The 27327-nt window shown below is 35.8% G+C and overlaps 1 protein-coding gene across 1 annotated transcript in view; it reads left to right on the forward strand.

Moving 5' to 3' along the window:
• The first annotated feature begins 7103 nt into the window (after nucleotides 1–7103).
• Nucleotides 7104–27327, forward strand: part of arid3a (AT-rich interactive domain 3A) — a 33540-nt gene continuing 13316 nt past the window's right edge. Inside the window, exons 1-3 of the mRNA XM_081357861.1 lie at nucleotides 7104–7348; nucleotides 18241–18740; nucleotides 19756–20038. Coding sequence (XP_081213987.1) covers nucleotides 18430–18740; nucleotides 19756–20038 — 594 coding nt within the window. The 5' untranslated portion in view covers nucleotides 7104–7348; nucleotides 18241–18429. The remainder of the gene's footprint in view (nucleotides 7349–18240; nucleotides 18741–19755; nucleotides 20039–27327) is intronic.

Here is a 27327-nt window from a genome sequence, read left to right on the forward strand (position 1 = left end):
CTGGGTAGTTAAAGTGCGTGAAGCCTGCTTCTATGCGGGCTTCGCGGAAGACCGCTTCAAGGGTACAAAGGGGGCGCTGCTGAGCACACTTCAGAGCGGTAAAATGCTGAATGGGACGGTCTACGGACTCGTAGACTCAGCGAGCACGCGCAATTCAAGTCCACGAGACCGAAAGTCCGCATGAAGTGCGCCATTTGGGACAGGGCCATAAACTGCCTCATTCTGAATAAATCCGCCTTTTGAACGAATCGTTTGAATGAATGACTCACTGACTCGCTCATTAAGACGGTCGCCTGCCGCCTCCTACTGGCGGTTTAGTTTTATAAAGTATCATTCTTTTCAACATTCCTTATTTGTATATTCAAAAATATTTAAAAGAATCTAAATTAATACAGTTATTATTTTTCAATGTAAATTATTTAATTGAATTGGTAACAGCCTAGTGTCTTATTATATTATTTGATCAAATTTAAGAATTTGAAATGAAAGATGGAGCATACATTTAATAAAATTAGGGGAAAATGCCCTTTATAAAAGGTACAAAAAAGTAGTGTATTCAAACAGTAATGTAATGAAAGATTGAAACAACAATGAAATTAAACAATTTAAGTTTGAAGGGAGTACGGTAAAGCCTCTGTTTAGGCTATTAAGGAATTATGTAATTTTGCCAAAAGAAGAACTTTTATTTTAAATAAATGTTCATTTTAAATCAGCCTACTTCAGTGTGATATGTTACCATACTATCATGCTTAACAGTGAGAATCTGAATAATTGTAATGTGATGATCAGATGCAGATATCTAAATCAAAGAATATAGGCGGTTTGCGGGTGGATTATCTATTTTTAACAGTGGATTTGGGTGACTCAAAGTGCACCAGATTAATGAATTTATCTTTAAAATGTACAAAATTTTCTTACGGGGGGGCATGCCCCCGTACCCCCCTAGAGGTAACAAGCTCAAACAATGTGGGAAACACAATAGGCTATGTGATGATCTACAAAAAATACAATTTTTATTATCTTATTATTAAAATACATTAATAGGATTGTACCACCTCCGCCTCATTTTGAGCAAGGAAAAACCCTGAGTTATGTTAAGTGTTTCCCGCATGAGGTACTTGCCATTAAGGTCACGTGTGCATGAAACTATGATGGTACCTCATCGTTTGTTGTTGGACAAAACTAATGTGTCCCCGCATTAAGTCCTTGAATTTGAGGGTATTGGACCTGGAAAGTCCTTGAAAGGTCCTTGAATTTGAAGTCAACCAAGGTGTGGGAACCCTGCAAACATGAAACAGGGACTCTGAAACGGAAGCGCTTGATATTTTCCATTTTTCGGTCAGAACTCACGGAAAGGAAGCAGGGCACATATAGGCTACAGTGAAGTTGACGCAATTGCATTTTAATGTAGCCTAATTTCCAAAAACAATACTGACAGCAACAGAAACATTTTTTTTTATTATTCTATTAAGCGGTGGTAGTCTCAGGCCCGGCGCCACGAGGGGGCAAAAGGGGGCATTGCCCCCTTAGATCTGATTTGTGCCCCCTCAGTTTCATTTTTGTATTCATGGTTACAAATGAAATGTTTAACCTTTTGAGCGGTACAGTCCCATATATGGGATTTTTATTTCTGTGCCGCTGAGAGTACGGTCCCACATATGGGATTTAGAATGTTCAGTGACGACATAACTGCCAGATTCAAACTGTGCTTTCGCGCGTTGGCTGGCGCTGAGCCAGAGTCGGACGTCATATATCACAACTATGCAGTGTTTTCAACCTCACAATGTTTATTTTAGGTTTCAGACATTTAAATACACATAAGCACGAGTAAAACAATACATTTGAAGTTTGTAAAATACACAATGATGTCTGTGAAAGCAGCAATAACAATCTATTCAAATATAATTTGCCGACGTGTGTTATTCTTATCGGAAAAACACAGTGGAAGTAACTATAAAGTAGTTTATTCTTCTATTCCACTTTCTTGCATGTATTTCGGGAGAAATTGATGACTCACAGGACTCTGAACTGCGGCGCAAAGAAACAGCCATCTCACGTTATAGATCAAGATTATTTATAAAGGTTTTTAAATGACTAAACACACTCACATACACATTTTTGAGAATCGGAATATCAGATAGTTGATGACATGGTAAGCAAGTTGGTGAATATTTTGAATTAAAAAGGGAAAAGGAAATAAAAGCGATACATCCGCGATGTGTCACGTGACAAATATGACGCGTTGCCATGGAAACATTAAGGGGGAACGTTCTAAATTCTAAAATCAGGGATGCGAACAGCGCGCTTTTCGGCGCCTCCCGCTTTTTTCACGTCAGTTTGGGTGACACATTTATCTGAAGCCTATTTCATAGCTTAATGTGAGGGACAGAAGTCTATTTACATCATTAAAGTTTACGAAAACTCGTTTTCCCTCCTCTGCGGCTGTCATTCTCCATTCAGTATTCAAACAGCGCGCGCGCCTCTTCCGGTTACAGCAGCATACATGCACGGTAAAACTCTCTCCACTATGATACTCACATTATAATGCTTGATCTGTAGAGAAAAGGCTGTGGATTTGCATAAAATGACTTTATTTTGTTGGAGTTTGTTGCTGTTTTTAAACGACTCGCTACCATGTGCCTGTTAGATCACACATCACAAGGACTAAATCGGCATCAAACGCACAACTGGAATTTAAAACTGTGAAGAAACAAATGATCAATAAACTGTTGGACAGATAGACACTAGGATTTGTGCGCTCGACATTTCTTCGCTTTGTGCCGTGAACTTTTAAATGCGCACTTGTGCAGCGCTGAACACTGTGACTCCATGTTGCTTTGAGCACATCATTCTGCGCCCGCGATGCGCATACGCGCTTTGTACGCTCTGTTTTAAAGCGTTTCATATTTTCATAGTTTTGCGCAATGAAAGATTATTAAAATGCTATGTTTTTGTATACCTAGCCTGCTCAATACATTTAAAATAATCATAATTTAATTGTATGTTATTTCTGTGTAGTGTAGTGTAGGCTATATAAATATACACACTTCTGAATTCTTGACATTCATAAATAAATATAAAATTGTGAAATGTATGATTGTCTGATTGAATTTTATAAGAGTACTAATAGTAATTTGTTTTTATTAACATGTTTAGATTTGATAAAATTACTGTGCCGATTTTTTCAAGAATTAGCCTACTTTTTGCTGCCGATTTATACACTCACTAAGATTAATAAAAATACATAATAATACATTAATGTAATATTTAAAGGTGTTAACTGTAATCTTACACTGCAAAATGATCACTTACAAAGGATTAAATTCATCGCAATTATGTAAGTATCTGGATATTTGCCGGGGGGGCGAGGGCTTCGATAACCTCTCTTTTTCTTTTTTGATGTGTTTGCATCCCTGTAAAATAACAGTCGCCTTGAAAAAACTCACTATGGGGAGTCAGTTAGAATATAAATTAAGCGTGAAAGGGTTAATATATGCATAATAAATGACGCTGGCTTATCTTTTTTACTAAGCAAGTCATCAGTGTGTATTGTTCATTGGTATAAAGTTAAGCCCCCTTAACAATTTCACATGCCCCCTCAGTCATTTCATTCTGCAGCCGGGCCTGGCCTACCTCCATAAACTCATGTCCAGGGGCAACCTTATTAAATGTGAACGTCACGTTAGCCTACCACTAAAATCCAACCAGAGCTTCATCAGAGCCATCAAAGAGATCTTAATGCATTTACACAGCAATTAGCCTACAAGTGCATAAAAATATTATAAAGTGTTATACATTTTTGAAGACATAAATATGACATGATGGAATTAATGAAGTGATAGGCCTACGTTTAATATGAAACTAAAACAGACACCAGGTGGCAGAAAGTCACTGTCTTAATGAGTGAGTTCAATCCACTCGTTTGATTCCTTAAAATACACCGAATCAAAAACAACTCGACGTGTTGAAGCGGTTCAGCTGCGGATTTGTTTCTGATCATTTCTATTTAGGCCTATATGCGTTATTTAAATAATAATACTAATAATAATAATAATAAATAAATAAATGACCAAATGTTCAAAAAGTTGGCAGAAAGGGGTCATGTTCGGGGAAACAACATAATTGTTGATAGACTATTTTTTCGGGCCATGAGTTTAATGCACAAACCTGCGTGACCATATAGCAACTATTCAGAAATAGAAATTACGAATGCATTAATATTTTGTTTTGAATTTAAGAAAAGTCGATTGAATATTTGGTTTGTATCTCGTTATTATTTTCAGAATAGTAAAGTCTTTGTAACCAACCATAGTGATCAAATATCGAAGCTATCTCTATCTAATAGGCTACTTCAAAGATCAAATCAAATTATGTATTGTAAAATTGTATAAAAATTTCTGTAGCCCAAAAACATAACAAAAAAATAGCTAGTAGCCTACATAACTTTTTTATTTGTATTATTATTATTATTATTATCATTCTTTCTTTCTTTTTATTATTATTATTAGGCTATTGTTATCATCATCATCCTCAGCTGGCAAACCAGTATTATGGAGTCTATTTAAGGGAATGATTGTGGTGGGGAGTTTGGTCAAACTATTGCAGTGATGATAGCCTACAGCGAATATAACGGGTTGAAATAAAAGACGGCGCCGTCCACAGAGATATTTCTATGTGCACTATTTCATCCGTGAAAACCTTTCTACCCTGGCTATCATGTCAGAATCTGCCATTCAAAATAAATTTTGCCTGCCACGGCAGCAAATTCAGCAGCTTTTAGATCTTGTTGTTGGTCCGACTTTGTCAAGACAAACCCGACGGAGCTCAGCCCCGAAATTCAACTGCTGTCGCTCTTCTCTTTCTTTTCTCTTCAGTTAACCCTTCTTGTGGAGTAAATGAATACTATGGCAAAATATATTATGATAGTATAAATGGTAGCCATACTATACTAACAGTGTAGCGGGTTGATATACATTTGAATGCGAATCCGCAACCTCTCATGATACGTTTGGACATGAGAGGTTGCGGATTCGCATTCAAATTAGGCTACATTAAAATGCAATGGTCTCGTTTCAAAAGCATTGGTCAATATGCTTGCGTCAACTTCACTGTAGCCTATATGTGCCCTGCTTCCTTTCCGAGAGTTCTGACCGAAAAATGGAAAATATCAAGCGCTTCCATTTCAGAGTCCCTGTTTTATGTTTGTTAGCCCAGGACATTTTACAAATCCAGACCAAACGACGTTCTACGGCCATGTCCGGAATAATGAGTTGGCTAGCCTATCCATGTCACACAGTAATATTTAGGATTTTGACCATATACCTCGCAGTCACAGACCGTATCAACGTCAGTGAGCTATACTTATTGTATTTCGCCACAGGGTGTCACTGTGGCCTCAACCCTTCGCCTTCGCTTACTCTGAGCTCGATTGCTATGTCTGAGGTAAACCACACCCTCCTCATTATCCTACGCAGGAAGAAATGTAGGAAGAAATAAATGAAGAAATAAATAAATGTAGAGATACATAAATGTAAAAATAAATAAATGAAGAAATAAATAAATGAATAAATGTAGAAATAAATAAAAGAAGAAATAAATAAATATGGAAAAAAATAAATATATACATAAATAAGGAAATAAATGTGTAAATAATTATTTATTTTCGTTTTCTTGCTTTTCTATGTATATTTATTTATATATTTATATATTTATTTTTTCTTTTTTACATTTATTTGTACATTTATTTATGTATTTATTTATTTTTAATATTGGCAGCGTTGGCATTCCATAGTAGCGAGACACCTGTCAAGTTTGAAATCCATCGGACTAATGGTTCAAGAGATATGCGAATAACAGACACACAGACAGAAAGACGTTCCTGTAATTTATAGATAGATGTTCATATTTAGTGAAATCAGTTTCCTTCCAAGCCGAATATCCACACACACACACACACACACACACACACACACACACACACACACACACACACACAACCGTGGCATGCAGGCACACTTTTCATAAAATATAAACTAGCAAAGCATTTAACAAAAATGACAAAAAAGTAGACTTACTGTTCATAATCATGTGTTATATACTATATACAGTATACACACACAGTGTGTGTGTGTGTGTACTGTTTATAATATATAACATATGCTATATTCATTATGAACAGTATGTCTATTGTTTTGTCATTTTTGTGAAATGTTTTTATTTGATAAAAAAGTGTGCCTGCATGCCACGGTTTGATATCTTGTAATGCAAGTTACAACATATATGGCTAGGTTGGTTAAGTGTCCAAATATTTCTGGAGGCCACTTTATTGAATTGACTCCAATGTCCAGAAAATGCAATATTCGTTCTGTCCAGTAGGTGGAAACAATATACTGTGCAGTGCAAAAGTTTCTGCACTTTAATCTGAGACGTGCATGTATCAGTTCTCAGAAATGACCTGTGGTTTACTTGATACACATGACATTTCTATCACTTGATCAGATCATTTCAGATAATAGGCCTACCCTAAATTAAATATACATGTGTATTTTATCTGACTTTGGTGCATTTTTAAGCTGATTATTACACATAAGAAATATTGAGTGTTTATGAGTACTTAATGCGTAAATATTCATTATGCTTTTCATTCGTTCCTAATAGTATTTTGGTCTTGGCAACCGTGTAGGTTATTTAGCAAGCACTGTCGCGGATACAGCGTAGTAGTCTATATGTTTGCATGAGAACTCCAGCAGCAGATAGACATTATTGGTGCCAGCGATAAAAGGGAAGGGCCCCTGGCAGGGAACGTCGCCAAATGTTTAGATAGCGCCATATAGCGTACATATGTATGTATTTATACACATATACACCTCACACATAGGATGACGGACGGGGGTTTAAAGGCTCTGCTTTTCTAAGTGGGTCTCGGACATAAACACAAATATATCACCAGGCCCAAACAAATCTTTGGTGCAAAGGTCATTTAGTGTTGAGTCATTTGTAGATGTTTCCTATAGAGTGGGGGAAGGCAGCCCCATTGATTCAGAGGTTTGGAATTTGCATCTGATTGCTGTTTGTCAACCAATGGTTTGACTCTCCGACCGCGGGGCACCGCCTCAGATTAGACGCACATATGATGTTCCTGCCAAATTAACCTCTATATCGAAATCAAACGAGGAAGAGAGAGGTGATTTAGAAAGAACACAGTCCATATTGATTATATACGCTCTCGTGTGTTCGTGACTGTGATTAAATATTGACGAAGAGAGCGTCGCGAGCGGGTTGTTTTTACGGGCAAATCAGGAATGTTCCTTCCGCTTCCCAAGAAAAAAACTAAACGGAAGTTAAACTGGTAAGTGAAGTGTCTTTTTTCCTCTCATCACACATCCACATTTTCCTGTTTGTGTTGGCTATATGGGAAATACAGTACCTCTCTGGCATATAATCACACTTAATGGCGTTTAATGAGTTTTATTTTCTGTCTTTTGTTGTTTAAAGCTCATCTGATGAGGTGTTTGTTTGATAGTAATGAGAGTAGAGTTGGTTATAGTGTATGTTACTGCCATCCGAATAAACACACGAAACAAACGCATACAGTAAGTGCCACCAGACAAGACACGAGATTTATACGTGCAAATTAGTGTAAATAACTTTTTTTGTATTTATTTATTTACTATTGCTTACTATTTATAACTTATTGGATGCGGTTTTAATGAGAAAAGTAATGGTTTTAATGATTTTTTTTTTATCTGAGTCGATTATCTGTGATCTTGTGGATGTGGAAGTAGTATATATATATATATATATATATATATATATATATATATATATATATATATATATATATTAAAAATGTGAAAACAAATAGTTTTATAAACAGAATTGGTTCATATGCTCTGAACAATATTATTAAAGACAAACATTAATTGTCTATTGTTAATTTTTAAGTGCCTGATTATTGAAAATATTATTCTTTATTTGTATTTCTGCTTTAATGTTGACACAATAATAAACAAAATCATCAGACTAGTAATTAGAAACCATAATATTGATTGTGAATTATTTGTTGTTATAATAAGTAATAACAATGATTAGTATTAATCCCCTTCTATTCCATTCTAAAGTTATTTTACATTCTAAATGTGTTTTTTAAGGTTATGTCTAATGTTAAATATAAAATGTTACTCTTTGCTCACTTCAGAATTATGTGTCTTTAAGGTTGAATAATTATGCAATAACATTAAATGACAAAAGGAAATGCTAGAGCACACACACAGTAGTAAAATAGTTGGCTGTTTTTAGTGACCCATCAACTTTAGCCATTTATCAATAGAACTGATAGTAAATAATTTATATAACAAAAAGTGTCCGTAATATATGTAAAGAATATTGAACCAGTTGTTGTTTATCTCTTACTTATTTATGATATATAATTTATATTGGGTCATATATAACCTACTTAGGCTATATATGTTCACTTTTTATAATATGTGTGAGATATGATTTGTATCTGAATTGTGCATTATCTCAGTATGCAATAATGGATTTAGGTCTCTCATTATTATTTTTTTATTGTTTTTTGTATTGCATAAACACCTCTTAAAGTTCTAGATCCCTAAATATCTATTACTCCCAAGAGTAAACAAAAAGAGTGGGTTAAGACTGATTTGATTTCTCTCTGTCCATTTCTAATAAGCTCTTTAAATCTGCACAGAGCAGATTTCTTCAGTCTTAATTAGATTTCTGTTCCACATAAACAGAAAAGCCCATTTGCGTGTGTAGACTACACATGGCTTCATCACACACTGTACTGAAACTCTACACGCACTTGTTGTGCAGAATGTGCACAGTCCGATTTCTTTTTTTATTATTATTTATTTTATTTTATTTGCAACGGCAGCTGAAAAAGATATTTAATTCGTTATCCACTTATACTAATCTTGATATAGGTGATTTAGAGGGAATATATTTTATCGAAGACAATAGTCATTTGTAAAAATTAACAACTCCAATGCACAATGTTTACATTTTACATCAATTTCTATAATTAATCTTGGACGAAAAGAAATAGTTCCTTGTACATCAGTACACTAGTTGACTCCAATGAAACCACAGAGAATTTGATTATGGACTGATAAATGAGAAGTGTGTGTTGGATTTTTGCCAATATTTGGGCACTCAAAAGTGCAACAGAAGTGAAAGTGCATGTTACAGTCAGTTGTTTGTAAGTTGTTTGTGGCATTGCATTTCAATCTTTGGACAAATTGGAAAACTTTTCGTGTTTTTATCTCATACACTATATATATATATTTATATATATATATATATATATATATATATATAATATAATATATTATTATTATTATTATTATTATTATTATATATATTTTTTGGAATAACTAATACTGTTAGTATGCTGGCGGGTGCTTTTAGGCACTATTAAAAATCTCTTGTATTGGTTTGAGAGAGTGGATTAGTTTTAGATGTGTAAGATGTGTTCAGTGGTATAGGCTACTAGCTGAGGCTATAGAGATGGTATTGTTTTAAACTTGTTCACAGGAAGTTAGTTTCACAATGAAGATGAATGTCTCGTGCATTTCTAATAATGTGGTTCCGTTTTCTCTGTGCCAGCCAGCCAGACGAGACGACGTGATTCTACATTAGCAAACATAACCCATCCTGTGGCTACATAGAGACAGTTGTAATAGCGTAAATAGTCTATTTGTCTGCATATTTGCATGACACGCATAAGGGTATATTTTGTAAAGATGACAGTAAAACAAACAGAAGGGACGGCACCAGGAGAGGAACTTGTTAGTCGTTTGGCGCTGTTTCGCACGACATGTTGGACATTTCACGAGACAATTCTATATTTTGTTTTAATTACTTATCACACCTTTCTTCAGCTTTACGTTTATATCCAAGTACAACAAATTATAAATCTTATCATTCACTATTGTGTGCACTGCATACATATTCTATGTATCTCGGGGTGTTGGTTACCTGCATATATGTTTTTTAAGTCCTGTTAAGTAAGTCCTTTGGTTGTTTGTATGTGAAATAATTGGGTGTGGGGTTTGAACTGATAAGATGAGGTACACACAGGAATGAGGCCCTGCATCCTGTCACACTTGTGATCACAATGAAGCAACCATATCAGCCATCTTATATGCAGGTTTTCAGGTTGCAAACTCTGTTCTGAGCTGGCCAAACTGGTTTCAGCTTAGCGTGTTACTAGGTAGTGTTGAGAGGGATCAGATATCTAGTGTCGCAGCTCAAGGAAGGAACTGCTCTGTTTTTAGATTAATCCATATGCGTGTCTCGGTGTGCCATTTTAGCACAGGGCTGTTGGGCAACACTTTACACAAGTGAAACAGAAAGCACCCTTGAAACAAAAATGCTATACAGACAAACAGTGAGGTAAGAAAACAAGTTGGCATTATATGCGTCACATACTTTGTGTGCTACAAATCCCCCTTTTTGGAACTTTGTGTGCTGCATTCATAGACACGCACTGCCTTAAATCTATTAGATGTGTCTATAAAAAGACAGAGTTCATTGCTTTTGAAAACCATTCTGAGTGTTGGGAGGAGGTTGTGTGGACTCAGTTGAGTGGCTTGGCTTGGGTTCAAACTGTGCCTTTGCCAAAAGCCACATATTAAAACGTTTCTGTGGTACACTGATGTTCACCTCAAGTACCTGCCAAAAAAGTGATGATTTCACTGTTTGGGAGTGTGCCATAAGGGAATCCCAGCCAGCTGATCTTCGTTTTTTCCTTTCTGCAGAGAAACTCGGGAGCAATGTTTGGAGAGACGTTCTGTATCCGCAACAGAAACGGCATCATTCGAACCTGTGGTCTGCAGCGTTTTTGGCCATTGTCAAATTTGGTTAACAAACAATTCTACTGTATTAAGGCTGGCAGTTTGCCATCATAGTTGCACACAAACAAAATCAACTGACTTGATTTGCTGAATTACAGCATTAATCATGCTTACTCTTTTGTCATTAACTGAAAAGACTGGATTTTTTAACTTATAATACAAAGCAGAACACATACCCTACTCACAACATAGTCCTTATGAAACTACCGACTGACTCGTTCTGCCAGTTTATTTCCATCAGGTCTTTGCAGGCAGAAACTTTACAGGCTAATACTGATGGAAATTGGCAGTTCTAACCTACCCCCACTTCCTCCTGAATACTAAATCATGCACATGCAAATGCATGTTTGCTAGTAAAAGTTGAAAATTGACATTATTGTGCTATTGTCTACAAAGCTGTCTTTCTCTCTGAGCTCTGTTATTGATGGGGGGTCATAAAGAGTAAAAGAACAGCAACTGCATTCACATGAAGATTCTGGAATGCAAAGATGACAATTTACCAAAATGCAGCTTTAGACCCGAGCAGGGTTGTTGTACGGTGATTTCAGTCATGGCTAGCAAAAGAATGATAGTAATATAATGAGATACACTTTAATGATACATTAATTATAGATTTGTGTTTTTATTTTAATCTAAGATTGTAAAAAAAAATATATATATCTTATAAATAGCATTATATATAAATAGCAGCTATTTATTATCTTATAAATAGCATTTTATTTATAAAATAGTGCATTATAACAGAAAAATCCTTTGAGAAATGTGTGTCTGTACCATCTCTTCTAATTAAATATTATACATTTATGTTTTTACACTTGGAGCTCCTACATACTCAAATTGACATAAACTGTAATATAATATTTTAATATTATTTATTCCTCATTATTGTTCCTAAAAGCCTATAGCCTCATTTTCGTAATATTCTTTTTCATATTTTTCCTATTATATCGGTCCACTATCTAAAAAAAATATGGAACACATTCATTCCAATGTGGTAGCTAGTTTTGTCACACAATACCCAAATTTCAGTAGTCTGTAGTACAAATACCAGTACAATTTCATGGTTCTCTGTACCAACTTCGGTACCATAGCAAAAACTATCATAACACTTTTATTTTTATTTAAACTATTTGAAGAAAAAATTACACAGTTCACTTATGTATTAAGTAAACAATACATTAGAACATTAGCATGTATCCTTCAAATGTTGTTCAGTTAAGTAAACATTGCATTCAAAAGATCAAATTAAAAGTTGTAATAAAGTAAAAAAAAAACAAAGAAACACACGAATCCACTGACCTATTTTGACTTTTGTCCTGTCCGTCGCTATGGTTATCCTGATCACAATGTTAAACAATTTTAAAAATTTTTAGATTCAGTCCTTAATATACAATTCGTGATCACCTCAGTCCCCTATAAAACTCGTATGAAAATGGCGGCAGACTTCGGCTCTTCCCCGTAATTTAGTCTGCATTATTCATCATGTTCTGCAACGCCAGAGTCAAAAGCAGAGGACAACGTGTGTGCATTTACTGATAGATTATGATATCTGTGTAGTTCTTTGTCATAAATGCAGTTTACATAATATGATGTGGGAGCAATTCAAGACGATTTCCTATCCAGTGTAAAATCTTTTTATTTTATTATGAAATTCCTTTCATTTAAATGGACGTTGTGACTTTTCCTACTCTAGCTATACTTCATTCTATGAAATAAAATGGCTAAGATTTGTCATAATATTAATTTTATAATAAATCCAAAAGCAAAAAACACAAAAGGAATTATAAAAGGGAGTGGAAATGACAAATGAGCTAATGAGTGGTCCTCTGCAGCCATCTACTGGTTATAGTGGTAATTTTATGTAATTTCCATGTTAAAAGTGTCATTGTTTTCCACCAGAAATCCTCCACTAAATTATAGCACATTTATCTCCATGAATGAAAATGATAAATGTATTTTTAAAGTTAATTTTACTGCACAAATGCAAGTTAAAAAATAATAATATTTAAAATATAACGTTGAAAAAAATATATAAAAAAACATATTGCCAATCTATACAATTACAGTAATAAAAAGTTTGTCTATATTCTTAATGAATATCACTTATTTAAAATGATTAGAATTTAATTCAGTATTCAGGGATGGACTTGATAGGTAGTGAACCTACTGTATTGCTTATGGCTTGCCTACCCTAGTATACAAACAATATATTAGCCTATATTTTTAAATCATACCCGAATTGCCCCTTTTATTCAACTTTTATTCAAGTGTTGCCCTGCTTGAGGTAATGCTCTCAGGAATACCAAATGTACCCTTCTCTATGTTTTCTACATCTAGACCTGTCGCGATAGTCGATAAGTCGATTAATCGCACGATAAAAAAAATGAGCTCGATAATTTTTCCGGCCGCGATAATTCCATTTGCATGCTTGTTTGTTTTCCTCGTCTCTCTCTCTCTACCAAAGAGACTGGATGACCACTCTCGCTCGGTTCTTTAGCGTATAGGAGGAGTGAACCCTCTTGTTGTCAGTTGCATGGTCTTTGTGTGGGAAGGCGGCGCTTGTCAGTCACATGGTCTTTGTATGGGAAAGCGCCGGCGGCCGCGGGACTGTTTGCGGCTACTGCCGGGAGAGAGAGAAGACGCTAGTTGTGAGTTGCGACAGCGAGCCCAATCACATGAAAATGCATATCTATACCACAAATGTTATTTCTCGTGCCATTTATATGCCAAAAATAGTTTTTGCGTGCATATGATACACTCTTTATGGCGTGTAATACGCACGCACTCCTCACCCCTAATCCTAACCAAGTATTTTCAGTGCGTAGCATGCACGCAATAAAGTGCGTCTCTGTCTTCCCGACAGTACACAATCACTTGACAAAGTAACAGGAGTAACAGTGCAAAATTTGGGTGATATGGCTTGTTGAGGCTTTTTTTATTTGTTTACAAAGGTCCTAACTGTCAGTTTTGCCTGTTATGGAATGTATCACTATTTAATAATGTCTAAAGCCTAATATTTAATATTTTTTGAAGTGCAATTTTGTTTCATTTTTTTTTATTAACAGACATTTATTTTGTTAACAGACACTAAGAGTCCATTGCTTTCATTGTTTTTGGTTGTTTTGTTCATTTTTTTGGATATTTAAAATGTTTTCCGTTTTCAATGTTTAATATTCTTTAGAAATAAAAGTTTATAGATCGTTGAAAAGGTGTACCTGCATTATTATGCCATTATAATTATATTAAATGAAAATGGTCTCAGTACGACAATATTATCGTTTATCGCGATAATTTCTTGGACAATTTATCGTCCAGCAAAATTTGTTATCGTGACAGGCCTATCTACATCAGCAGAATGCATTTGCTATATATGTGTTTTCAAGACTTCCTCTAGCTGTGTTGAGTGACACGTTTTCAGTTCTTTGTATTTACCATGTTGTCAAATTGGGTTTCTTGCATCATATCGGCGCCTTTGAGGCTGTACATTTAAGGTATGTTATGTTACATCCTGTTCTTGAAGAGAAAAAGGTGTTGAAGACGTTGTTTTTAGACAATTTGCGCGTTCACTATTAAACATCATGACAATTTATTGCTTTTGGATCCCATCACTTTAGTCCATTGCTTTTATATTCACTCATATTTGCTTGCAATATTTTTTAGGAGTACTAATGCTTTGGTACCTAATGTCCTTATTTTATAAGGAAAAAAGTTCTCCTCTTCGTTTTTCTGTTGTGTGTCAAGTCTTCTCAATGGCACAATATCCTCAAGAATACAGGGCCAAAAATGTGAAATCATGTGCACTTCTGTTCTCTTACTGTTCTGAGGAAGGAAATCTCATGTATATGGAGGCCCACGCTCTCACCCTCAGATTTGCCCACAGCCCTTACACACGCCATCACCATGGGAACCGCTGAAGAGATGGTAACGAGGTTACACGATTGGCTCACCTTCCCTGAAACATTGAAAATACCATTTCAAGAGACATCAGACCGATGCTTGAGGTTCAAGCCCAGGATCTCTTGCTGTAATTTATGTAAAGGGTTTTTCCATTGCCCAACACAAGCAAAAAAAAAAAAAAAAAAAAAACACACTTTAATTACATCTTTCCCTTTATGAAACCGCATAATTTTATATAGGCTAAATATTTAGAACATTTTAGGGTTTTAGATAAGTAGGTTGTTGGGGTTTAAATACTAATTTGTTCATTAATTAAAAAAATAGGTACTATTTTGTATTTTTAGGTAGTCACATCCACATGGTTGATTAACTGAAATGTTTACTCTCACATATGTCAAGTCAATCTACAGTCAGTTCCTGTTTTATGTTGCAGTGCATTAAGTTTCCAACTTTATATTGTGTAAATATGTTCACTTGTTACAGCGAGCATAGATGTGTGCATGTCAGTTTTTATAACAATGCCATATATTTTGGCATTATATTGCTAATTTTGTTTGCATCATCAGTAATTTAAAAGAGAACCCTATCGATCAACCACTGCAGAAAATGTTTATTCTCCTTTGACAATGGTGTTGGTAGATTTTGGAACTGGTACAGGTTATCAGCCAAAATGAGCTATTGTCACCTGAGCTTATATATTGATCTAGGCAAGACACGTTTAAAAAGTGAGACGAGTTGTCAGAATAAACTATTTGTAAGACAAATCATAAAACAATCAAAGATTTTCATCTGTGTAAATAAATGTCTTATCTACTTGAGTATTCAGCTTGACCCATTGGGAATCATTTAACGATCTATGATGCACACAAAAAAAATCCCCTTTAAGATTCCACTATAGGCATTTAGAAAGCACAGAGATTTGTGTGTGCTTTTCTTCATTTAATGCAGTGCGACAACTGATCAGTCATAACCAGATTGATTTGTGTGATCAACAGGTGCCTTGTTCTCAGTACACATGAGAAATTTTAAATGTTGACACTGGTGATGTGAAATTACGTTCTAGTGTTGGTGTTGGTGAGTAGGGTTGGTTTCTGTGTTCTGTTTCTTAAAAACCAAATTGATACATATTCCTATTAAACCTAGATGGTTAGTTTGTTAAAATGGTAAACAGTTATTTGGTTATTGGTTAAGCGACATCAACTTAAAAGGAAATTAATTTCAGAGGAAAACGTATTACATTTGGTTTAGAAAGGAAATGGAATCCATTTCACATTATGAGAAACTTGTAGCTTGCCAAGTGGCAGTTCACAAAACTGATCTGATGTTTCTAATAATCCTGAGATCTCAATGGTAGAGTAAAGAATGTCACCAGACCAGAACATCTCGGTTTCATTTCCACTACTTTGCAATGCACGTATAGAACAGACTCAGTTAATCTATGCAGGTATTAGAGATATTAAAGTTTCATCCTTTTAAACTCATTTATCTGTATCTGTTTGAAGAACTTTTTACTCTGTTACATGCCTAAAAGAAAAAACATTAATCATTATTCTCTGTCCATCTTCATCATGACTTATCTATTTCTTATTCCTTGCTGACTAGAATATGATATCATATTGAATATGGTGTAAATGCATGGATTTCAGACCCCTATGGTGAATCTGGATGTTGGCCAACTTGACACTCATTATCAGTGGAATTAGACCCTTAGTGCTGCCTTTATCTCCACTGTGTTTGCTCAGACTTCACAATCGCCAGCGCCCAACATCCATTTCTGTGGGTTAACCCATAAACTCCCAGAGTCCTTCAAAATCCTGTCCGTCTGAATTCTCTCCCCTTTACTCAGTTTTTTAAGGGTGCCTGTGCCTGATTCAGTTTTTCTTAATCATGAAAATAAGTTAAAGGAATACTTCACCCAAATATAAAAACTGTCATCAATTACTCACCCTCGAGTTGTTCCAAACTCCATTAGACTTTCATTCATCTTCAAAACACAAATGGAGAAATGTTAATGTAACCTTCAAGACCAGCCGTTTCTGTCCCTCCATTGGGACAAGTTCATAAGTGCATGAATTTATTTATTTATTTTTTTATCAATTAAGCGGTTTAACTAAATGCAGAGGCACTTTATATGATGGGCCGAATTAACTTAGGCTTTTATTCACATATAAACGATGGTCAACGGAAGCTCAGTCGTACTTGTTTGAAGTACAAGAACAAACCTCATTGGTTCTTGCGGAAGCTCAAACCTTCTTGTGTGACCCGCAATATGGACAAGACAAAAGAAAAGGGATTTGAGATGTTTTAAGAAACAAAGTTTGAGGGTATATAAAATGAATGGAGTAAACACAATTTTAGACACATTTTAAATTTAACGTCCAGCATCAAGGGACTAAGTTGATGTCATACTCCCCTGGCTTTTACACAGAGAGCACCATAACGTGACAAAACTCGAACACTCCCAATATAATTAACGAAGCATCACATGGCATGTTGACACTGTCATGATGATTTTTTTATGAAGTGTAGTGAATCGACTAAGGTGTGGTTATGATTGATGACAAATAGTGAAATGCAAATGTGAGGAGAAAGATGATTTCCTTATAGGACAAGATAAATTAGACCGAAAATGATTGTGAATAAGCTGTGTGTTTCATAGTCCCTTCTTGTGTCATGTCCTGTTAGTAAAAGTCTGGAGACGGTATTTCTGATTTACACTTGTTACACCGTTAGACTTGGTAAGTTTATTTGATTTCCACTTCAAATGCTCCATGGTCATTGTATTAGTTCAAAATTCTGATTCAACTATTTGTTGTTTTTTTTTGTAATCACTCAAATATTCACTAAAATGAGTGTGAAATTTTCATGTAAAAAGTTTTAAATAGTGCTCTTAATTACTATTAATAAATGTTAGTGATATTATTGCAGTTATAGTCTTAATTTGTAAAAAAAAAAAACAGTGGGGAGAATGTGTAATTTGACTGTTTTTATTCTTACACTGCAGGAATCATTTACACATTCTCATATTGTTTAAATATTACTTTTATTCTTCAATGGAACAAAGAAGTTGTTTATTTTTTTTAATCTCCAGTGAATGAGGACTGAGGATTCAAAAAAGACGATTAACCTTTTATAAATGGAACTCAAACAACAAATTGCACTAGCCTATATTTTAACTCTGCGAGGAGGAACAGTCTGAAATTTATGTCATTATGTCATTATTTCTTACTACTTGAATGGATATCAAAAATTCTAGTGTATAAAGACTAGCTGATGTGTGGCTTCAGAAGTCTTTGAATATTCTGCATTGTGCATTGTTCCACTTATCAAATGAATAAAATAAAAAAATGTGCCGTGTTGTTTATCCCAGAGCAAAGACATAAATATTGTTATATATATTTAAAAATTGTCAAAAGTCTAAAAAAGTTTTTTTAAATATACAATTTTTCTGTTATTTCTCTCTCAGGTAGGCCCCTGTGTGTGGGGGATCATCTTCCCCTCAGCTGTCTGCAGGTGTCTGTCGAGTAGAAGACCAACACTTCCTGTCTTCTGAAGCCCTGCCTCTGGATCAAGTTATAAAAAGTGGTCCCGTCTGTTTTCGGGTGTGGGGGGAAGTGAAGGGGCCAGAATCCCAGCTTGTCCTGTTTCTCAGGCAATGAAGCTGCAGGCGGTGATGGAGAACCTGCACAGACAGCAGAGAGCCAAACTGCTGATGGAGCAGGCGGGGCAATCACGCAGCCCCGCCCCCATGGGGGAGGAGCTTAAAGCAATCTCTGCCTCTGACACAGAGCAGGCGCAGATGGCGGCGCTAGCAGCGATGCGCGCAGTAGCAGCTGGACTTCAGATGGCCGACAGCCCCATGTCTGAACACAGCAGTGGAGGAGATGTAGATGATGAAGAGGAGGAGGAAGAGGAAGTGGAGGAGCAATACAAAGATATGATGGGGTCTGAAGAGGAAGAGCAGATGTAAGTGGGCAGTCACATGCAAATGAATGCAAGTGAGTTTTTGGCTGCTGTTTGAGCTGGTTGTTTACATTACATACACTACCAATCAAAAGTTTAATAAAAATGTAAAACATTTTGTATGTTTAAATAAGTATTTTATGCTCAACAAGGCTGTATTTATTTGATCAAAATGTAGTAAAAACATTAATATTGTGAATTATTACAATTTAAAATAACTATTTTAATGTCATTTATTCCTGTGATGCAATGCTGAATTTTCAGTGTCACATGATCGATCCTTCAGAAATCATTCTAATATGCTGATTTGATGCTCAAGCAATTGATACACTACTATTCAAAAGTTTGGGGTATGTAGGATAAAAAAAAGGATTTTAAGGAAATCGTGTGACACTGAAGACAGTGAGTAATGATGCTGTTTGCATCACAGGAATAACTTGCATGTGAAAATATATTACAATAAAAAAAACTTGTTTAAATTAAATTGTTATATTTCACAATATAACTATTTTTACTGTATTTTTTTATCAAATAGATCCAGCCTTGGTGAGCATAAGAGACTTCTTTCAAAAACATAAAAACTTTAATTATTCCAAACATTTGACCAATAGTGTTTGTCGGGTCGAGGTAAATAAAATACTTTAAATCTATTCTGAATTCTAAAACGTGGTTTTAGTCTAACTTCTAACTACATGTGACTACATGTGAATTTCTAATTTCTAACTACATGTGAAATGTTGCATTTACAAACTCGATCCAAACTATGTGTTTTATCCCCCCCCCATTGGACAAACATCCCTCATATCTTCAGACAATGTACAAATCTACTTTGCACCTACTATATATTTAATGTGTGGCTCTCTGTAAATTATTTTCTCACAGAAATTTTGATGTAGTGCATTTGGAGAACATTGAACCCATAGCAATGTTTCATTAAATTAATGAGTTGCCTGAATTTATAACCGTCTCTCATGTCATGTGTTGCCTCTTTAACATTTCACCATCTAATGTGTTTCAGAAAACAGAAATGGGATGAAGATGACTTTGAGGGTGAGATGGAGGAAGACTATGATGACGATCTTGGTGACGAAGGGATGCCGTCGGGCCGTGAGGCTGTCACTCCAGGCAGAGGCATCCTCCTCTTACCCCATCGCCATTTACACCCTCACTCCCAGCTGCTAAAGGCTCGGCCTGCTTCTGAAACCGAACCGCGAGTATTGACTCACTCCGCTCATTCATCCCATGGGCCACTCCATGGGCAGGACCACGCCGACTGGACCTATGAAGAGCAGTTCAGACAGGTGGGTACTGTGGGTATATTTTACCCGAAACAGGTTTTGTCACAATGATGTTAGATGTTAGCTAAATAAACACTCCTCGCACACCTGGACGGTTGCAGGTGTGTAGGATGTGTGTAGGATAAATGTAGTGTAAATAATAGTAGGCTATTTGTTCCATTCGCTGTCGTAATGTGCAAATATTTATTTGGAATGGAAACATATCATGTTAAAAACATGCTTTGAAATGCCAATGTTATAGTCTTCTTCAGGGAAGTTTGTTAAAGTAAAACAGTTCATCAAATAAATATTTGCTAGCAACGACGGGGTACAGTCCTTGAGGAAATAGCGTGACTAATTTATCCAACAGACCTCACTGAAGCTGCAAAGTTTTATGCTGAGTGTGAGATTTTGTGATCTTAAGTTATGAAATCAGAACTCCTGAACTAAGCAATATACAGCCAGGGATATTGAGTAAATCTGACCTTCACGCACCAAAATACTTGCATTTTTAATCATGTTTGTGTGCTTTTTACACAACTAATCACAAACTAGATGTGTTCATTACAAGACTGTAGCTACTGATATTCATTCTCTCAAAAAGCCACTTTGTTGAAAGTTATTTTATTACATGCTTTTGTTCTTGCCATTTGTTAAACCTGAACCATGTATCAAAGAGTCACACACATTATGTGTCACATAGATTAGCTGTGGTTTAGCCCGTAAGTGCAGGCTGTGGCTTATGATGTCAAATTGTCACCTAAAAATGAAGTAGTTTCAAGACATAGGCTAATTACTGATTATCTCAGAACATAAAGGCAAACACTGGATCATGCAGAATCTCACACATCATATTTGTGGTTTGTCAAAATGAACTTTGAACGTTGAAGGACTCGCCCTTTAAATTAGTTCCTACAAACAAGAAAAGTTCTGTTACTCCATGATTTAAGCCAATAAAGAGCCTTCATCCGGAGCAGCTGTCAATGACATTGACTCCTATTAGTCAGCCACATGTTACACACTGCAAGCAAGCTTTAAATCATGCTAAGCCATCCCTGGTATATTTGCGATCAGATTGGAGATACTGTCTTTTATTGAAACATTGTCTCAATTAAAGGGTTAGTTTAAAATTAAAAAAAATAATAATTCTGTCATTAATTACTACATTCATGTCATTCCCAACCCGCAAGACATTCGTTCATCTTGGGGACACAAATGAAGATCTTTTTAATGAAATCTAAGCGATCTCTGTCCTTCCATTAACAGCCTACGCAACTACCACTTTCAAGCCCCAGAAAGGTAGTAAAGACATCATAAAAATAATCCATGTGACTAGTTTAACCTCAGTTTTATGAAGCAATGCGAGTGTTTTGTTTCCCCCTCATAATTTACCACTTCATTTACAAAATAATTCATCTCGGATGCGCATTCACACAACAGCGTTGACATGAGGGTTGAGTAATCAATGACAGAATTTTCACTTTTGGGTGAACTATCCCTTTAAGTCATAGCCAATCCCTTTTGATCCTGGCCCACTTTGCCTCCTATCCACTCTCCTCTATACTATCTAATAAAGTAAAGTGTAAAAAAAATATTATTATTGATTATTATTTATTGTGATTTCCTTTCTGGTGCTGTGTATCAAACAGCTGCCATTTATGTTCATGGTTTTATGCCTGATTTATGGAACTGAAAGGAGTCATGCAGTAGCTCTATTGTGAATATGTACCATGCCGTAGCAATAATGCTTTCCCATAATGACTGTTTTATACACTCACCATTTGCTCCAAAAGTGCTGTGACTGTTTGTACCCTTCTTAAGGGAATTTTTAAACACAGATTTCCGGTTAAGGAGCAGTGCAGGGTTTTTTTTTTATGCTCATGTTTGATTTGGACATTTTGTACCCTTCTTGAGAACAAGGTCATGTGATTTGTGTATGCTGGCCATGTGATGTGCTGAGTGAAGCTTTGCAGGTGTTTACAACTGTTGGTTGGCGGGTGACAGAAATGCTATCGGGGTTTTAGCATTCAGTTCGAAGCTTGATCTTCATATCAAGTTGTTGCCAGAAAACGTGGGCAGTGAATATTGTGGGCAGTTGCATAATCAAGACGAGCAGGACTCTCTGTACGTTGAGATGTTACACAATGATTGGGTGGCATTTGAATGGTTGTATAATGTATACTTGACACCCCCGCCCCCATTCTGAATATGAGAATGCTGAAACTGGATGATACACCCAGTTACAACAACACGCAAATGGTTTAATACATACTTGTCTGTTGCCTTACACTAGTTTGTTTGGAAACTGTAGTGTTTGAGCATGTGCTACAGTATGTGTGGAAAGGGTTAAGGCCTATGGTTTATTTTAGGCAGGTGGGTGGGGGCAGTGAGGAATGTGCCTGAGGGAAAGTGATAATCTGGACCCTGTCAGAAAAAAGAAAAAAAATCTGCCAATGTCTTTATCGGCCGTCACAGCTGGAACCTTTCCAAACTGAACTCTGGCACACTTTAACAAATAAAAACCATTCCTCAAGTAAAAACTCACATCGAGCTACAAGTAAACCTGTCCTCTGGCATTGCACCGAGCATGTCAAAGGCTGACAGCTGGTCCCTCTCCTGAACCAGCTGGAACACGGACAAAATAAATACAAAGCTTCTGTGTTTCCGATTATGTTTGATGCAGATATTAATTAATCGTGTTTTAAGGCATGCTGCCAAAGTCTCTAGCATAACTATCTGTGCCTGCCATTAAGTGACTTGAATAAAAAAAAACAGATTTATTCGCTGGTATCAAAAATGACATGTCTTAATCATTTACACACTGATGATGGCTTTATTGCTGTTGTTTGCTGCCGGCCAAGATTGTGGTTTAAATTCATTGGGATTGTTGTGATTTGCCCTTTTTTTTTTTTTTTTTTTTTAGGTTAAATTCATCCTCTTGTAAATAAGATGTAGTCACATGCTGGATCTTAAAAGTTTGTTGCGGCTGATTTTTGTCCCTATGCAAATTTTCCTCTTGGTGCTGCCAGGTGCTCAGGTTTCATCTAAACCTCCAAGAGACTTTTCTTTTTAACTAAATCGTCTGAGCTGAAGTCATATAGGAGTGTATATCTATATGTACCCACGGTCTAGGTGGTTTTATTCAAAAAAAATGGTGGCTCTTCCTGATAACTGAGCTCACGGTGCCAAACATTTATTTAATATTGCTTTTAGCCTTTTCAGGATGTAGCCATTTGTATTACTTGAACTACATTTGCAATGCACTGTATATATGTTTTTAAAACAAACAGCTCTGAAGCTAAATTCTGATTGGCCGACATGGCTGAAGGCGTTATTGTGACCTGTGACCGTGCTTTCTATATTATTGTGGCCAGTTGCTACAGTACTTGGCAGGCCCGGCGCCACGAGGGGGCAAAAGGGGGCATTGCCCCCTCAGATCTGATTTGTGCCCCCTCAGTTTCATTTTTGTTTTTATGGTTACAAATGAAATGTTTAACCTTTTGAGCGGTACAGTTCCATATATGGGATTTTTTTTTTTTCAGTGCCCCTGAGAGTACGGTCCCACATATGGGATTTAGAATGTTCGGTTACGTGACATAACTGCCAGATTCAAACTGTGCTTTCGCGCGTTGGTTGGCGCTGAGCCAGAGTCGGACGCGCTCAGCGCTGTCATATATCACAACTATGCAGTGTTTTCAACCTCACAATCACAATGTTTATTTTAGGTTTCAGACATTTAAATACACATTAAGCACTAGTAAAACAATACATTTGGAGTTTGTAAAATACACACTGATGTCTGTGGAAGCAGCAATAACAATCTATTCAAATATAATTTTCCGACGTGTGTTATTCATATATCAGACAAACACAGTGGAAGTAACTATAAAGTAGTTTACTCTATTCTTCTATTCCACTTTCTTGCATGTATTTCGGGAGAAATTGATGACTCACAGGATTCTCAGAACTGCGGCGCAAAGAAACAGCCATCTCACGTTATAACGTTAGATCAAGATCAAGATTATTTATAGAGGTTTTTAAATGACCAAACACACTCACATACACATTTTTGAGAATCGGAATATCGGATAGTTGATGACATGGTAAGCAAGTTTGTGAGTATTTTGAATAAAAAAGGGAAAAGGAAATAAAAGCGATATATCCGCGGTGTGTCACGTGACAAATATGACGCGTTGCCATGGAAACATTTAGGGGGAACGTTCTAAATTCTAAAATAACAGTCGCCTTGAAAAAACTCAGAGTCAGTTAGAATATTAAAATTAAGCGTGAAAGGGTTAATATATGCATAATAAATGACGCTGGCTTATCTTTTTTTACTAAGCAAGTTATCAGTGTGTATTGTTCATTGATGGTATAAAGTTAAGCCCCCTTAACAATTTCACATGCCCCCTCAGTCATTTCATTCTACAGCCGGGCCTGGTACTTGGCAACCCTAAACGGTCTACAGTTGATCGGATTTCAAAGGGAGTGTCACTGATTTTGTGATTGCCACTTACTACATTAATTCTTTTATTCTAAATATACGTAATATAGTTGCATGAACTAATTTCAAATGTGTGATTCACATGATATGTATAACTGCATGTTGGTATCAGTCATACTGAAGAGATCAGATCAGTCATTTTCACCCATAAATAAATTCTGTCATTTGCTCACCCTTATGCCATTCCAAACCTTTTGAAGAATGTTTTCGTTACCCTTGACAAAAAAAGCACTTCGATATTTCTCAAAATATCTTATTTTATGTTCAACCGAGGTAAGTCACACGAGTTTGGAATGACATGAGGGCAAGTAAATGATGATACATTTAATTCATAATACTATACTACTGTATCTGGTTAATTATGTTTTCTGTGGTTTTAGGTGATAACTGGCTTTCCCACACAACTGTATTTGAGGATTTACTTTTAGTTTACGTTGCCATAAACCAACTGGATGCATTGTTATTCTATAATAAGAGACTACCATGATACCATATATGAAGGTAAAATATTGTGTGGCGCTATAAAATGTTACACTTCCTCTCGCACAAACTTCCTGAGAAAAAGAGAAGTATACTTGTCTGCTATAAACGTGAACAGCAGGGCAAATGGAGCCCAGATGAACAGTAAAGAAAAGAGCTCTTTAAAAATTCATCACACCCTCCACAGGCAGTTGCCATTTAGTGGTTTTAACATTAAACATTGATTTGCTCACTGCAAACTGAAGGGGGGTGACCATTAAAGGCACAAAGCTGTGTGGAGCTTGGAATCTTTATACATCTTTTTATGTGGTTTTAGTCACTGGTTTGATCCATTGTTGTTTTCTCAATATATCCCGCTAGCTTTCACAAATTTCATGGATTTTTTATTTTATTTACATGCATTCTTGCTAATTACTCTTGGTATTGTCAATTTGTTGTTGTCGTACACTTACACGCTTGCTAATTGGTTTTGGTCTCCTCGCTTTGTTTTTATGTCAAACTGTTGTTAAATTGTAGTGTTGCTAATTACATTTGGAATTTTCAATGTTTTTATCACTTGATTGACTGTCAAGTTTTCATAAACTCTTGCTGATTATGTTCTGTATTATCGCTTGACCAGTTGTTGATTTGCTGTAAACTCTTGCTAATTATGTTTGGTATTGGTGCTTTGTTTTTGTTTTTTTATGCTTTTTTATGCTTGCTTTAAATATGTTTGGTATCACTTTTTGTAGTTCAAACCGTTATGTGTATCTCCAGGTTCCACTCTTTGGTTAAACAAATGAACTTCTCACAGTTCCTGATGTAAACATATCAGTGCCTCATTTGCTTAATTCCCAGATTTGCTTTCACCGCTGACCTAATATCAGTCAGCCTTTTAATTATTCCTGTCTCGGAAAAGAAGTCATGAAAGGAATCTAGACAGTGAGTAAATCATCTGATTAATGTAGAATTGACATCATGTGTTCATATTCATTTCAGACAGACATCTCCCATAGGTATATTCTACTATTCAAACAGCTTTAATTGCACAGACCACTTACTCATGTCCGAGCAGGAAAACGAGCACAGGAATTGCTGTTATGGAGAGTAGTTCATAGCTGGATATTGTCCAGGCATTGCTGCTGCTTCTGAGCTGATGTCAGACTGAGGGTTCTAGACGCTGGAATGTAAACAAAGATGGCCGAAAAGCTTAGGCTAGCACTTTTTTCCATTGCATCACACTTCTCTCTCAAGCTTTTTGTTAATCAATCTGAAATGTCTCTTGGCCTTAAAGGAAATTTCTTACATTTGAAAAACTTTTTAACTTTTTCTTTTTTTTTTTCTAATTCCACAATGAATTGGGGTTTTTTTTCAGTACATGTGGTTTTAGGTGGTTCTAAATGTAGAAAAATGTGTACATTTATTTATGAATCATGATCTCTGTGAAACTGTTCGCCCACGCAGATTTTATTTACAAATGTTTTTGTACGTACGGTTGGTGAATGAGGGTAGTTGGATCAGAAGTCAAATGTTGAACCACTTTCTAATTGATGGGGATGAACAGGCCATGTAAACTGGCTAACTACGAGACAGGAAGGTAACAGGATAAATTACTGGAGCTGTTACAATACCAAATGTAATTGGTTCAGAGCAGATAGTTTCATCCCTTTTGCTCTCTTTATTTCTGTCTGAGCAGGCGTCTCAAATTTAAGTTAATTGTGTCATCTGTGTAGTTCATTCTATGCAACTTTTTTCTATTTCTATGACTTCAGACATTAGAATTCCTTTTAATGATGACTCCTGGGTTCAATAAAAAGCTTGTGAAAATACAATGTGGTGTATTAAACAGTTTCATTTAGTTAATAGTTGATAATGTTGCTTCTATCATTAAGATATTTCAGGCATTCAGATTTTGAATGTCTTCATTCTTAAATCAACATAAAGCAAACAGTTAATATGATTGTTAAATAAAATGCTTCATTGTGGTGTATTAAAGTTAAATTTAGTTAATAGTTGCTAAAGTTTTTTTTTTTTTCTCTCAGTGTTTTTAATTTATACCATCTATTGAGTGTATTCGAAACTTTGAACTGACTTTCAGCCCACACAGATTTCAGTACGTGTTAAATTAAAAAATATTTGAATAATTTAGCCAGAATTCAGTTTCAGGTTTCTGAAATCAATTTCTCGTTCCCTGCAGGTGTTTCTGGTTAGGCGTGGTTTAACTAGGGACGTTGTGACCCTCTAGTTTCTCTCAGTAATACAGAAACCACAGTCTCCTTTGCCCTCAATGCAACCCCATCACTCAAATGAAGTAAGATTGAGGCGTCTGAGAACAGGCATCTTCATGAAA

This window comes from Scardinius erythrophthalmus, assembly GCF_964197995.2.
Source record: "Scardinius erythrophthalmus genome assembly, chromosome: 25".
Taxonomy (NCBI): domain Eukaryota; kingdom Metazoa; phylum Chordata; class Actinopteri; order Cypriniformes; family Leuciscidae; genus Scardinius; species Scardinius erythrophthalmus.